The sequence below is a fragment of the Mangifera indica genome, chromosome 4 (genome assembly GCF_011075055.1).
Source record: "Mangifera indica cultivar Alphonso chromosome 4, CATAS_Mindica_2.1, whole genome shotgun sequence".
NCBI classification, from domain to species: Eukaryota; Viridiplantae; Streptophyta; class Magnoliopsida; order Sapindales; family Anacardiaceae; genus Mangifera; species Mangifera indica.
Window position 1 is genome coordinate 2,150,434 of NC_058140.1, and position 16,540 is coordinate 2,166,973.

At 30.6% G+C, this 16,540-nt stretch overlaps 1 protein-coding gene across 1 annotated transcript; it reads left to right on the forward strand.

Moving 5' to 3' along the window:
* The first annotated feature begins 11,693 nt into the window (after positions 1–11,693).
* Positions 11,694–16,468, forward strand: LOC123213646 (receptor-like protein 7). Its single transcript, XM_044633118.1, has 3 exons — positions 11,694–12,414; positions 12,498–12,993; positions 16,201–16,468. Exons 1-3 carry the CDS (start codon positions 11,694–11,696, stop codon positions 16,466–16,468), a joined length of 1,485 nt encoding a protein of 494 aa, XP_044489053.1.
* Positions 16,469–16,540: the final 72 nt, after the last annotated feature.

The following is a 16,540-nucleotide window of genomic DNA, read 5'->3' on the forward strand; positions in this document are numbered from 1 at the left end:
CTTGGGGTGGGGAAAAATTGTTAGTTTTTAGGGTTTGGGGGGAAAAATGATATAATTAACGGACTCAGTTAATTTTAATGACCCATGGGTGAGTAAATGAGATTTTCAAAGTTAACGGGGGTGCATTTGGAAAAAAAGCATACCTTAGGTGGGAAATAGTCCTTTGGCCTTTAAGAAATTATGAACTTTTTTGTTCATAGATTGTTTTAATGTGCACACATGTATATTTGAATATTACTTGAACATTTGAATACTGATTTTTATTAATGTATAACAAGTAATATTAAATCGACTTATTGATATTATTTATATAGTTGAATAATAAATATATCTATATATATATAATGTTAATTTAATATAGTTGAATAATAAATTTTGATATATATATATATATATATATATATATATATATATAAATTTATTATTTAACTATATTAAATTGACTTATTGATATTATTTATATAGTTGAATAGTGTATATATATATATAATATAATGTCAAGTCAATTTAATATAGTTGGACAATAAATTTTGATGTATATATAAATTTATTATTCAACTATATTAAATTGATATTATTTATATATAGAAAGAGAGAGAGAAAGAGAGGTGTAATTATATGTTTAGTGAATTATGAACTTTTTTGTTCATAGATTGTTTTAATATGCATGCATGTATACTTGAATTTTACTTGAATATTTGGATAGCAATTTTCATTTATATATAACTGAATAATAAATTGATTTATTATATATAGCTGAGCATTAAATTGAATATTTGTACTATTAAATTGATTTATTGATATTATTTATATAGCTGAATAATAAATAAATAGATATATATATATATAAATATAAATATAATGTTAAGTCAATTTAATTATATATATATATATATATATATTTATATTTATATTTATTATTCAACTATATAAATAACATCAATAAGTCAATTTAATATAGTTGAATAATAAATTTTGATATATATATAAATTTATTATTCAACTATATTAAATTGACATTATTTATATATATAGAGAGAGAGAGAGAAAAGAGAGGTGTAATTATATGTTTAGTAAATTATGAACTTTTTTTTTTATAAAATGTTTTAATGTGCACACATGTATACTTGAATTTTACTTGAACATTTGGATGTCAATTTTCATTGGTGTATAACAAATTATATTAAATTGAATTATTTATATTATTTATATAGTTGAACAATATATATATATATATATCAATAAAACTATGTTTACTCATTTTTGGTACACAATTTGTGTACACAGATGAAGTATTATCATATGATTGGATGTTTCTTTAGTATATGATAACACATTTTTTAAAATCACCTAATTATATGATGACACATCACTGTGTATATGAATTGTGTACCAAAAATGAGTACATATAGCATTGTTCTATATATATATAGAGAGAGAGAGAGAAAGAGAGAGTTCATAGAGTGTCTTAATGTGCACACATGTATACTTGAATTTTACGTAAATATTTGGATGTCGATTTTCATTGTTGTATAATAGGTAACTTGTTCCCACTCAAGGTATAGTGAAATCACAAATTTTCACCCTCTAACTTTCAAAAACCGAAACACTTACATATGAACCAATTTTTATAAAAATTTTCAATTATAGTTAAGAGTAAAATCGTTATTTAATATTAATTTTTTAAAAAATAAAAATTTATATTATTTTATCCCTCTTCATTTGAAAAACTAATAATTTTCTCTCAAAATTTAGTTTTAAAAATGACATTTTCTCTCTTATCTAAGGTTTCAAATTTTGTCAACTATTTTCTAGCAAACAATAGTTAATCTCTCTTCCTCTTGGGATGTCTTTCTCTCCAACACTTTCTCTCCGATTGATAACGTCTAGATTCGATGAAATCTAAATGAAAAATCAAAACTTTTCGTCTGAACCTTTGTTGTCTAGACAAAGTCAATTTGTATAGATTTCTTGAATTACAATATTGGATATTACTATGATAAAATTGTTTACCTTAATTTTGATAAAAGTAAATCCACATAATATAGATTAAGTAAGAAAGCGTTTGATGGGTGAGGAGAAGAGGAAATACAACACTCATATAAAGCCATTTCCTGATGATTCCAAGTTTCAGAATATATATAAATAAATCATTCAATATAATGTCAACAAGTCAATTTAATATACTTGAATAATAAATTATTTTATATATATGTATGAATAGGTGTAACTATACATTTGGCAAACTATAAAATTTTTTGTTCATATATTGTTTTAATGTGCACACATTCTACTCATGTTGTATGTATGTTCATATATACTTGATTTTTACGTGAACATTTGGACGTCGGTTTTCATTGTTGTATAACTTGTGACTATTTTATTTTCATAAAACTATGCGTATTTATTTTAAGTATATAAATAAATATATATTTAATGTGTAATATCATATGATTAGATAATTATGAATTAAAAATAAAATAATATTCAATTATATAATGACATATATAAATATACATCCATATTATAATAAAATTGGAGTTGCTATTAAAGCTTATGCCTTGAGCAATAAAGAATAATTAATTAGAATTAGACAGTTACTTGTAAGAGTATATACGCTTGATTTGAATGTTCACATCTATTTCTAACAACAACAAGATCGTTATCCATACCTTCAGAACTTACCTTCTTGTCTTCCACCTCACAACCATCACCTCAAGAAATGAAAAAGAACAGCCAGCTCTCATTCCCCTGTATTAGAAATGGCAAATGTAATTAATATAGGAAAAAAAATCACCATTCACAATTTGATATCACCAAAGTTGCTTTGAGCACAGCCAAACAATTTAATTATATGAACAGTTTACACATAAATGATGAAGTTTCTAATGCATGTGTGTGTATGTCTTGAATGTTCAAAAGTTCTTTGAGTGTGCATGTGACAATGAGAGAGAGAGAGAGGGGATGAATTGAATACCTCAAAAATAAAGTTTACAATATCTAGAATCCAACCATCGAAAGGCAGATGTGCTAAGAGCTATAACGTATTTAAGATAACAAGATAGTACATCAGATTTAGAGATGAAGTAATAACAATATGAACAATAAAAAGATACATTTACCTAATAAACATAATGAAAAATATAGAACACTAGCTAAAGCTGATACTAATGAGTACATAAATCCCCACAAATGAAATGATTTCTATGTACCCGGTTAACAACAGTGAAAAAGAAATTTTGTAAAAGCGTAAACAACATTTTTATAGATGAGTTAATAATGCAGTAGCAGAGATAAAGAATGGAAAGATTAGTAGAGATAGAGAAAATACAGAAGATAGATAAAGAACAGACTAGAGAAAACAACAAGAAATGGAAGAAAACCAGAAAATTATGAGATGGAAAATCCTATGTGAAAACTAATAATCATATTTACTTACCAATTAAGCATGTCAACAATAACAACTGAAGTCGCTTAAAGAATAGAGTCTTAGTTCTAATCAAATACAAAATAAAGTCTAAAACAACTCACCACAAAATAGAACTTAAAAAAATATTCTTGACAAATATATCTCTGAGATAATTATATCAAAGACATAATAACGTTAAACCAATCCTATACTTCCTACATCAGTTACTATGATAATCTTCAACAACCACATATCAAATTCAATATATCATCATTGGATGTCAAAGAAACATGCATGCTTGTTAAAAGCAACAAGACCTTATGCGTGTTTGATTGCTTGAACATTGTTTCCAACACATTATTTCTAGCTTCTATTGATTTATATAGAAGCTAAAGTTGATCACCTTATTAAAGTCAGCTAGTCTATCAGTATTAGAGCACTTTGTTTGAACCTCAACTACCAGACTACCTGGATACCTTGGAGACTCATTATGAAATATCTAGAAGACCAGGCAAAAATGTCTAACCACTTGTGCCTGTTGTCATGACATAAGTAAAATTTTGAGGTTACATCCAATCACCTGGAAGATAAAACATTTTAAACAAAGATAAAGTGGTGTCTGTCTTTAATGTCAATTTGAGAATTCTGTAAATATGCATAGGTCTAAGGAAAATGGTGTAGTAGTTTCCGCAACTGCATGGAAACAAAAAGAACAATGTGAAACCAAGTCTTTTCTTCTAAATGTAAGAAATCGAAAGGGTAATTTCTAGACAATGTCCGAAAGAACCCACAGTGTGAAAACCACAGTTTTCCAGCTGACGTGGAGCCTCTTAAGCCAGGGACATAACTAATACATCTCTCAAGCCATAACTCAACAGGTGCAGCACTTGGTGGAAAAACAGGCTTACTGTATGAAGATTTGTCCACAGTAACTGGAATATTTGAATTTTCTTCAATGTTCAAAGGCACGAACTAAGAAGATAAAGGAAAATTAATAGAATTTTCTTCCCCAAAAAAGGAAGAGATCACATTTGGAGAGGCAGGGCACAGAGAAGAACATGCTTCAGAGAAACTATCAAGATCTATGTCCCAATTCTCACCTATAGAATCATGGAGAAATGCACTTTGAGTTGCTAAAAGATTACTCATTTCAGAGCTATACTTAGTCTCATCATGCAACTCCACTGGAGGAGAGTTACACAGAATGATGGATGGAAACCTCTTACAAGCCAAGGAAAGTCGAAATCATCCGTAGCATCTTCAATATTCATGGCAGATAGCTTTTCACCTCCTACACTCTCAATTAAATAATTAAGACTATTATGACCCATTAGAACCGGTACCTAAAGGCAACCAAATTGCAATTCATGAACAGTTACTTTGATAACAGGAATACCTTACAAAAAACAACCCCAAAAATTAATCACAAAGCATAACAATAGAACAACAGCAGCAGCAGCAATAATATTTCCCATAAACCAAGAAATGACTGAAAAACTATATTGGGCCTGACAAAATGCAGAGCTAGGCACTTAATTCCACTTTATGTATGCACCATTAAAATTCGTTGAAACTGTATGGATATTAGAGATATTAATAATCTCAGAGTTATATGCTTTATACACCTCGTTGTCTCAAGCATTTACTTATGGAAAATAATCAGACTTATATTTCCCTAAAAATGTTTTAAGATAAAGATGTTTATGAAACTTCATCCATTTATATAACATAAATGAGCCAAGGAAGAAACGAAGAAAGAAGTAGACTACAAGAGAGAAAGCAGCTATATTATAATTTTGCCCAAAGTTAACACATGAACCAGAATCACATGAGCACATGCTACTAGTTAAAATCTATGCTGGAGACCTTAGCAAGTCACGCAGAACCATAAATGAAGACAAAATTATCAGAACAACAAAAACATGCTATTTCTCCTAAGGATTACAACAACATGACTTTTCACTGACATATATCCAAAAACTGTAACTGTTCTTCATCTAAAATGAGAAATGTCACACATATTACCTCATCTTTCTACCCAAAACATTATGGTATCGTCTCTTTGCTTATAGCACTTATCAACTGTTTCGTACTAAAACACTGCAAAAATCGATTCTCTGATTACTAAAAGCTTCACTAATTAAATTCATTTTATAGCATTAATAATTTATACAAATACAGGAAAAGGATAAAAAATTACGTATCAAATTACCAAGCGACATGATTGTGTAACTGCAATTGCAAGAGCCATTTGAAATGAAGCAAGTAGAAGATTTGAGCATGCCTCAACAGCATAACCTGCTGAAACACACAATCAAGAGCATCAATTAAAGAATTGAATCAAAGAATGTTCAATTTTTTTTTTCAAGTTTTTATCGCGAGAAAATTTAAAAAGAAAGCTCAAGTGACAAGTAAAAATAGGCCTGATTTAAGTTGTCAATCACGATGGAGAGTGAAAAAGAGAAAGTGAAGAAGAAGAGACTTATCAAGAGGCGGGAGAACTTAGCATCACTGTAAAACGGGTCAAGTTCCAGTTGATTCAGTTTGAGAAGTTGAAGTTACTGGGTTTTTGTGCCAATTGACCGGTGACGCTTGACTAAATTTCTAACAAAAATACAAGTGTTTCCGTGATCACTAGAAAAAAACGAAATTAGATTGTATTTTATAATTTAATAATTATAATTTGACTGTATATTGAAAAAAAAAAAGATTATAATTTGACTGTATTTTATAATTTTAAAATACTATTTCAAACGTCTTTTATGGGGGATTCAAACACAATTGACTCAAGTTCGAACCTATATTTGGTATGAACAAATCAAACTTAAACTGAAGATTTTATAAGACAACTCAATTCAAGTTTAAAGACACGTTGACTTCATTGCTAAATAACTATAATATTTTTCTTCTCTAATAATTTTTTTTAACACAACATGCATCATTCAAACCTATTCAAGTTCAAACTCGAATTCATAATTTCAAATTTGAGTTGAATTCAAATTTATTCTTTTTGAGATTCAGTATGACTCACTCAACTCAAATTCAAATTCATTTGACAGTATTTTATTCTTTTATAAGACAACTCTATTCGAGTTTAAAGATACGTTGACTTCATTACAGAATAACTATAATATTTTTCTTCTCTAATAATTTTTTTTAACACAACGTGCATCATTCAAACTTATTCAAGTTCAAACTCGAATTCATAATTTCAAATTTGAGTTGAATTCAAATTTATTCTTTTCTAAATTCAGTATGACTCATTCAACTCAAATTCATTTGACAGTATCTTTCTGGTTTGAGATACCATTGGAGGAAGACGAAGCATTAGGAGGTAAAGGCTGTCAGCAATGGCACTAAGAATGTCGTTGAGAATTAAAAACTAAATCTTATGGGGGAAAATATTGTTTTTTAAAACTTGGTATAGTGGAAAATTGTTAAGTTTTAGAGTTCAAAGGGGGGAAAATGATGAAATTTTGGTTTATTTTTATTATTATAGATAAAATAATGATTTTATCTTTAAAACTAACATACTTAACTATCTATAGATGAATAAATAAGTTTTTCAAAGTTAAAAGATGAGAATTTGGGAAAAAGGAATACTTTGGGTGGGAATAAGTCTTTTGGCCAAAAGAAAAAATAAAAGTGAAATAATTGAAAATACTATGATAATTTATTTGTTTGATATCGTGGGGGTCTTTTTCTATTAACAATTTAACATTTGTTTGGGTGAGAAACTAGTAATTTGTTAGTTTATGGACAATAACGTATAACGAAAAGTAGATAAATATAGGATTTGTTTATCACTATAGGTGGATACGAATCAATTGAATTTAAACACTCACTGGCTTAAGTTTGGTAAAATGGGATCAATCGAGTTCATCGAATTAAAGTTAAAAATAGTTTGAATTTAGCTTAATCCTTAAATTTGAAGTTTGAAGCATGGTTTGAGTTTAAGACTCTAAATTGTAATTCTGATTTTCAACGTGGATTTGTAACTCGTATTTATAGCTTATTAATAAAACAATATCATTTTATCCAATAATAATAAAAACAACCTCATTTTTACAATTACTTTACATTATTTGAATTGAGTCGTAAGTCAACCTTGAATCAAATATAATCATCCACCAATAGCCCAGTTTGATCTAACCCTATTTATGTCTCAGATTCGAACATGTTATTTCCAATAGGTCTTGTTTCGGGTTATTATGGTCAAAGAAATTAATTATTTTCATCCTTTTTTTATGTTATGCCTTTTCAATCTCAATTTTTTATTATATCTTTTTTCTTAAAACATCAATTTCATACTTGGTTTACCATAATCCCTAACCTTAAAAACTTAGTCTCTTAAACTTATTATACCTTGGTTAATTTATAAATTTTTATAGTTTTTGTTGTTGTTGTTTTGTATTTAATTTACTATAAAAATGATTTATTTACATCAAATTTACATTAGAATGAAAAAATATTTAATTTTTTAGATCAAATAAGTGAAAAACAGAATATTTTGGTTTTTGCTAGAAAAAAATAGGATCGGTGGCAAAATATGAGTGAATTTTTTCATTCATGTTTTATGAATCAAGTCTTCCTATATATTTAATTAGTATTTTTAGTAGTTTATATCAAACAGACTCACAAGTCTTACCTTAAGACTCCCAACGCAACGTGCATGGTCTATAGGCCTAACACAAGCCTGTAATCTTTCAGATTGTGCTAAAAAGGGGTATGGGCTATGCAACGAGCAAAACTAACCCTCTTGATATATCTATTAATAAGTTTATATAATTTAAATGCAAATTTTTTCATGTAGTACGACATCATGTTTAATATTATTACTAGTATCAATATTAAATTTTGGCAAACAGATTTATGTAATTTTCAGTTTATGTTTTTTGAAAAATTAATTAAATAGCTCATTGTCAATGATTTAATTGAAAAATAACATACTTCAATGAAATTATTCCAGAAGAGTAAGATTATGTATATTAATAATAAATACTAATTTGTATATTAATGATAACGCATCATAATATAATATGATTTGATATTTCTTTATTCATAATTCAAAATCTTTGAATTATATGGTGACATTCATTGATAATACATATATTTTAAAATTTCACTTGTAGAAAGACATTTATCACTTAACCAATAGAAACTAATAGACATTTATCGACAACCCTATTAAATAGAAATTCTATTTGATGGAAACCATCTTGACCTCCATTTAGGGCTCCATCTATGAGTTTTTATATGTTACTAATAGAAACTTGTATAGATATTTCATAAAATAAAACAAACTCTACGATTTATCTATAGAAACATTTCAATCAATATAGTTCACTTTGAGTTTTCGGTTAGTGAAAAAACTATGTTAAAAATTGTGAACATGTATCATAAAAAGGCTATAATATCTTTAAAAATTCTCTCTATTTTTTGTAGTCATTTAATTTTATTCTAGACTATATTCAAAACCAATGGACCATTGGCTAAAAGGAAAACAGAGAAAAGTTTTAAGGATTTTAGAGTCTTTTCATGATAAATAGTTGGATTGATTACTTTCTAGAAAAATTTGCTAAATATTAACAAATATCTTCTCCTTGCAACTTAAATTGAAAATGTGGGTTGGAATTAGGCTTAGATACAAATTGAGCTGAGTTCGAATATAAGTTGGTTTTAAGTTTGACTTGAATCAATAAAGCAATGACGAGAGTTTAATTTAAGTTTCTCGAGTTGTTCTTAAAGAAAGTTTAAGTTCAATTCGAAAGAAAGTTTGAGACTTTAGAATTTGTTGACCAATATCAAAATAATATTATTTTATTAATAAAAAAAATCACTTAAAGCGTAACCAATTTAACCCTAATTGAAGTTATATTCTCAAACAATAAAATTATGTATCCTAACCATGATTACTAATTTTTGCACTAACAATAATATGTCATTTCTTAATTACATAATTACAAATCATTATTAATACACAAATTATTACTCATTATTAATATATATAATTTTATTTATTTTCGAAACCTCACAAAAAAAAAAAAACACTCTGAGATTGGATACATTTCAAGATTACAAAATCACCACAAAAAATAAAACAGGTTAGGGATTAAAAAAAAAAAACCTTGATTTTAACTTATGAAAAAAAAAACATTTTTCCGTTAATCTAAAATAAATTATTGTAATATTTATTCAGAATTAAAATTAAAAATTAATTATTAGAGATTATTTTGTCTTATAAAATGAACGGTATATGATTCAGGTTTATATTGAATTAGAATTAGAATTTCAATAGGATTTGAATTTGGGAGCCGTTAAGCATGTGATTACGTGGCATACATCTGGCACTCGTTTTCTTATTCCAAACGGAATTCGTCAAAGTAACGGTACCTAACTCAATGTCTACATATATGTGTGCGCGCTCTTCCAAGATCATAAACACTCATTCTCCTACCTTCTACATTTTCAAAATTCTCTTGAGTTGTTCTTTTTCGTTCTCTAAAGATTCTAGGAGTTCGACTTCTTGAAATCTCAGGTTTGTTGCCATATCTCCCTCTCAATCAAGGCTGCTGTTGTTATTACTTGCGGTTTATTTATAGAATGGACATCGGAGAAGCTATAATCAAGCTTGGACGCGTATTAGGGTTCTCTTCTCTTTTTATTATTATTCTTTTTCATAGGTTTGGTTTTAGAGTTTTATATTGATGCATTGAGATTGGTTAAGGAGATATTCAAGATTTTGATTACTGCTAATCTTGATGCGTTGCGGTTGGTTAAGGAGATAAGGATTGGAGATTCATGTTTTTAATACGTGGAATATCAAGATTACTCTTCAAGATTTCGATTACTGCTGATCTACATTTAGTTTTACTTTTTGGGTAGGGTTAGGGTTTTTTTTAAATTTCTTTCTTGCAATGGGAGCATCAAGGGATTCGATGCAATTGGGTTCTTCGTCATGCTTGCTTGTTACTGATTAACAGACAGAGATTGTGGGATTAGCTTCTGAAATTTGGATCTTTGATGGGATTTGGATTGTCTTTGAAGGAATGGTTAATATGTCTCTGTTATCCATTGATTCTCTCTCTATATATTTCTTTATTATAGTATGGAGGTCAAGGTACCGAGGAGACTCTCATATCAAAGGGAAGGACAGCCTGCTAACAGTGCATTATGTAAATTCAATCTGGTTGGAAAGTGCAACAGAAACCCCTGTAGGTTTTTACATTCACAACCACCAACCCTGACTGAACTTTCAAGCGCTTTACCTGAAAACCGGCCAACAGAAACCCCTGTAGGTATACGCTGGAAGTCATTTTCAAGTACTTAGTCATAGTCATAGTCAACTTGTCAAGTCAATTAATGTACATAGTCATAGTCATAGTCATAATCACATTTTGTAGAAACTTGCCCACAGCTTTCAAAATGTTATGTTATTTGGGATATTACTGTACTTGGTCATAGTCATAATCAAGTCAATGAATTTCATATTTCACATTTTGTATATATATCTAAATATTCATTTCATTTTCCTATCAACAATTTCTTTTTCTTCTGCTTCTTTAAAAGACAAAAGATGCGGGGGTTGTTCTTCTTCTTCTTCATCTTGCATATTCAAGTTGTTTGTTTATCCTCTTCTTCATCATCGCAACAAAGTATTGCTCTACTTCATTTCAAGTACACCTTTTCCCCTGATGAATATGTTTCAAGGAGTGGGTATCTTAAGACAAAGTCTTGGAAAGAGGGTAGTGATTGTTGTTTGTAGGATGGTGTCACTTGTGATAGATTCACAGGACATGTGATTGGCCTCAACCTTAGTTCATGTTGGCTTGTTGGCATTTTCAGTGAAAACAACAGCCTTTTCCTCCTCCACCATCGCCAGAGGCTCAATCTAGCTTACAATGACTTCCTTGGATCACAAATCTCACCTAAATTTGGTAAGTTCACCAAATTAACACATCTAAACCTTTCACACTCCAATTTTTCTAGCCTAGTTCCCACTGAAATGTTTCTCCTATCTGATCTTATTTCACTTGATCTTTCCAACTATGGCCTAAGTATGGACCAACATGGTTTCAATAAGCTCTTACAAAATCTAATGGAATTAAGATATCTTCATCTTGACTCAGTTAACATGTGTACTATTTCAGCTGGTTCTTTGGTAATCTTGTCTTCTTCTTTGATATCCCTTAGCCTTCGAAATATTGAGATAAAAGGCAAGTTTCCAAATGAAATTTTTCTATTTCCATTTCTCCAAAGGCTAAAATTATCATCAAATAGAGACATGACAGGTAATTTGCCAAAGTTTAATAAGAGTAGTCCTCTCAGAGTACTGGATATCTCTTCCACAACTTTCTCAAGAAAATTACCTGACACATTTGGCAATCTTAGGTACTTAAATTATCTATCTTTTCATGATTGCTATTTCCATGGGTCACTTCCACCATCACTTGGAAACCTTACAGAAATCACCCATATGGATTTGTCAGACAACGGTTTTACTCGTCAAGTCCCAACTTCATTATCTAAACTTGTCCAACTCACTTGGCTATACCTTGCATTTAATTATTTTTCTGGAAATTTTCTAGATGTTTTACGTAATCTTAGTAAATTAGAGACTATATCTCTCTTCGATAATATTTTCACCGGTCAGTTGCCAACATCAATATTCACACTGAATGGACTTCTTTCTTTGGACTTTTCTCTTAATCAATATCAAGGTCAGTTTCCAAGTCAGATAAATGGTCTTTCATATCTCCATGGCATCTACCTAAGCGATAATCTTCTAAGGGGCAGAGTACCGGCATGGTTGTTTACTCTGCCGTCTCTGGAGAATTTAGATCTTTCCCAGAATAAACTCACAAGCCCGATTGAGCAGTTCCAACAGCCTGGTCCATTACGTGAAGTTGATTTGGGTGATAACGAGTTTCATGGTCCAATTCCAGATTCAATTTTTCAACTTTTGGATCTCACATATCTAGCACTTGCGAAAAATAACTTCAGTGGCAATGTGCAGTTGGAGATGCTTTCAGGGCTCAAAATCTAACGAGTATTGATCTTTCATATAATGCTTTTTTGTCATTAACAGGAAAGGTCATCTTGCCCCAGCTTGTACGAGTTATTTTATCTTCTTCTAGCATAACTGAAGTCCCGTTTTTAACAAGTAATTCAAGTTTGCAAGTACTAGACCTTTCATCCAACTTACTCCGAGGACAACTTATGGATCTACCAACTCAGGTTTATTTCTTCTCTGTCTCAAACAATGATCTGACAGGAGAGATCCCTCCATCGTATTGTAATTTGAGCGCACTTCAATCTCTTGACTTGTCCCATAATGAATTTTGTGGAAACATTCCACAATGTCTTGTGAACAGCAGTATAACGCTCGACTTTTTGAATTTGACAATGAACAACTTCCATGGCAGCATAGGATCTCTGACGTTTCCCAATCAATGTCATGTGACAGCTCTTATGCTTAATGACAATCAGTTAGAGGGACCATTACGATCATCTTTGGTTAATTGTCAAGATCTGAGTATCCTTGATGTCGGGAATAACAGGATTAATGATAGCTTTCCGAATTGGTTAGTAAATTTTCAAAGTCTTAATGTACTTGTTTTAAGATCTAATCAATTTCATGGTCCCATTGGCAATTCCAACACAAGATTTTTCTTCAATTACTTACGAGTACTAGACCTCTCTCACAATCATTTTTCGGGTATTTTACTAGCAAGTTTTTTTAATAGCTTTGAAGCTATGATGAGTGGAGACATGGTCCCATTGGTATTTTACATGCATTCACATTATGGTTCATATTATTCAATAATGTTGTGTGTAAAAGGTGTCAAGACCCATACAGAAAAGATTTTATCAATTTTCACAAGCACAGATCTTTCTAACAACCTGTTTGAAGGGGAAATTCTAAAGGTGATTGGATAACTCAAATCACTCAGATTGCTCAACTTGTCTCGTAATAGCTTAACTGGTGAAATACCTTCATCATTGAAAAATTTGTCGCAACTTGAAGCATTAGATATTTCTTTCAACCAACTTCTTGGAAAGATTCCTATACAATTGGCAAGTCTAACATTTCTTTCAGTGTTAAACTTGTCTTACAACCATCTTGTGGGAAGTATACCTCAAGGAAATCAATTTGATACATTTCAAAATGATTTCTACATTGGAAATTTAGGCTTGTGTGGACCACCATTGTCTAACAAATGTAACAATGATAAGGCATCACTAACAATAGACCAAGAAGAAAGCGGTGTTTCAAACTGGTTTGATTGGAAAATCGCTTTGATGGGTTACGGATCTGGATTTGTAATCGGCATATCTATTGCTTACATTGTGTTTACAACAAGAAAACCTCAATTTTTTGTAAGATTGATTGAAAGAGAGCATCCAAGAAATGTGAGAAAGCTGAATAGAGGACATAGAAGAAGAAATTAGAAATTGAAAGTTGCTCCTCAGCTTTGTAAGTGCTCTAATTCTCTTATTGCCAAATTCAGCTTTCTTGTTATTATTATTTTTATCATAATGAATATAGCTAGCTAAAAGGTTATTGAAATCATGCTTTGTTTTTAACTTCTCAGACTTTGAAGAGTTGATTATTGCATTGAAGAGAGTCTTTTGGAGCAGAAGTTGTGGTACAAATGTCTCCACAAAAACTTCCAGCTTTTGTATAAATTGTAGATTTTTATTTTAGTAGCAATTCAATAAGCAACTTTCTTCCTGTTCCGGACCATCATGCAAGAGCATATGGTTTTTGTTTATCTATTGTTTTTTTTTCCCCTTCGTAAAACTTGACTTCGCTAGAAGGAGGGCTTGAACCTCTGACCTGGTTTACTTGTTGTTAAGTATTTGACAAACTATAAATATTCATTTGGTTTTTATGTGCACAAATTTGTCTCGTTATAACAAGTGCATGTGATTATTCATTTAAGTACAATTAACAATTTCTTTTGCTTGTATTGAATTATTATTTGTTGTTTAAGTATATGATTGTGATTTTATATGTCACTCGCTATTTCACTCTTGTTGAGTATTCATTTCTTGGAGCAACTAGTGCGAGCATGGCAAGGGTTTGTTGCAGTGCAATCCGCAAGCCCACAGCAGTGTGAACGCAAGTTCAGGTGAGGTTCAAGGTATGCAACAGCAATATAGGGGTGTTCAACCCATCATCCTGCAGTGTAGAAAGGGAGTTCGAGCCACGGGATGCAGCGGCCAAGGTTTTAGTCCAATTCTACAATATTCTTGCAAGTGGAGCCAAGGGAGTCCAAGGGTTATGATAGCCACTTGTACATGAATCCTTATCAACTAGAGCAGCCAACCAAGGGTCAGCGCTTTGGGAAGGGAAAAGTCACCATTGTATACTCAAATTTGGGTTCTTTTTGTTCCTATATAATGACCTGTTTAAACAATGTTTTTTTCAATCAATCTTCAATGAACACAACTTATATTTTTCCAACAACTTTCATTTGTCTTTTCCTTTATGTGAGTTAAGTTTTTGTGTCTATGATGGGATTGGGTTGTCGCTCAATCTAATGTTATCCAATCAATGCTATAGAAATCAACTAATGCAAATCAAAGTTAATATGAGGTTACATTATTTATGTATCTTAACCTCGATGAGATATTGGTTGATGAAATAATTGAATTGCACATTTGGGCTTTGCTAAAGAAGATCAATATGCCTTTTGCCTTTTACCTAGGGGACAATACCTTAAAAATCCAAGCATTGAAAGGCAGATATGCTGAGAGCTATAACATATTTAAGATAATAGGATAGCACATCAGATATATAGATGAATTAATAACAATATGCACAATAAAAAGATACATTCACCTAATAAGCATAATGAACAATATAGAACACTAGCTAAAGCTGATACTAATGAGTACATAAATCCCCACAAATCAAATGATTTCTATGTACCTGGTTAATAACAGTGAAAAAGAAGTTTTATAATGGTGAGTTACTGATGCAGTAGCCGAGATAAATAATGGAAATATTAGTAGAGATAAGGGAAATACAGAAGATAGATAAAGAACAGACTAGAGAAGACAACAAGAAATGGAAGAAAACCAGAAAATTATGAGAGAGACGGAAAATCCTAAGTGAAAACTAATAATCATATTTACTTATCAATTAAGCATGTCAACAATAACAACTGAAGTCGCTTAAAGAATAGAGTCTTAGTTCTAATCAAATACAAAATAAAGTCTAAAACAACTCACCACAAAATAGAACTTAAAAAAAAATTCTTGACAAATATATCTCTAAGATAATTATATCAGAGACATAATAACATTAGACCAGTCCTATACTTCCTACATCAGTTACTATGATAATCTTCAACAACCATATATCTAATTCAATATATGATCACTGGATGCGTGCTTGCTATTTAAAAGCAACAAGACTTTATGCGTATTTGATTGCTTGAACACTGATTCGAACACATTATTTTTAACTTCTGTTGATTTATATAGAAGCTAAAGTTGATCACCTTATTAAAGTCAGCTAGTCTGTGAGTATTAGAGCACTTCGTTTGAACCTCAACTACCACACTACCTGGATTACCCTGGAGACTCATTATAAAATATATGGAAGATGAGGCAAAAATGTCTAACCACTTGTGTCTGCTGTCATGACATAAGTAAAATTTTGAGGGTACATCCAATTACCTGGAAGATAAAACATTTTAAACAAAGGTAAAGTGTTGTCCGTCTTTAATGTCAATTTGAGAATTCTGTAAATCTGCATAGGTCTGAGGAAAATGGTGCAGTAGTTTCCTGCATGGAAACAAAAAGAGCAATGTGAAACCAAGTCTTTCTTCTAAATGTAAGAAATCTAAAAGGCAATTTCTGGACAATGTCCGAAAGAATCCACAGTGTGAAAGCCACAGATTTCCAACTGACATGGAGCCTTTTAAGCCAGGGACACAACTAATACATCTCTCAAGCCATAACTCAATAGGTGCAACACTTGGTGGAAAAACAGCCTTACTGTATGAAGATTCTGATAGGAACCTGGAGATTACGCAGTCGGCCTAGCAGCACTCGGACTCACTGAAGTATGCGGATAGGATCTCCCAGGAAGTCGAGAATCCTTGTGGGCTGTATTTT

What these genes read in the sequence shown, in the direction of transcription:
- LOC123213646 (XM_044633118.1), top strand. Translation starts at nt 11,694, where the DNA reads ATGACAGGTAATTTGCCAAAGTTTAATAAGAGTAGTCCTCTCAGAGTA. An exon ending in TGCGAAAAATAACTTCAGTG is followed by an intron (nt 12,415 to 12,497) that starts GCAATGTGCAGT and finishes TGTCATTAACAG; the next exon opens with GAAAGGTCATCTTGCCCCAG. An exon ending in AATGATAGCTTTCCGAATTG is followed by an intron (nt 12,994 to 16,200) that starts GTTAGTAAATTT and finishes AAAATGGTGCAG; the next exon opens with TAGTTTCCTGCATGGAAACA.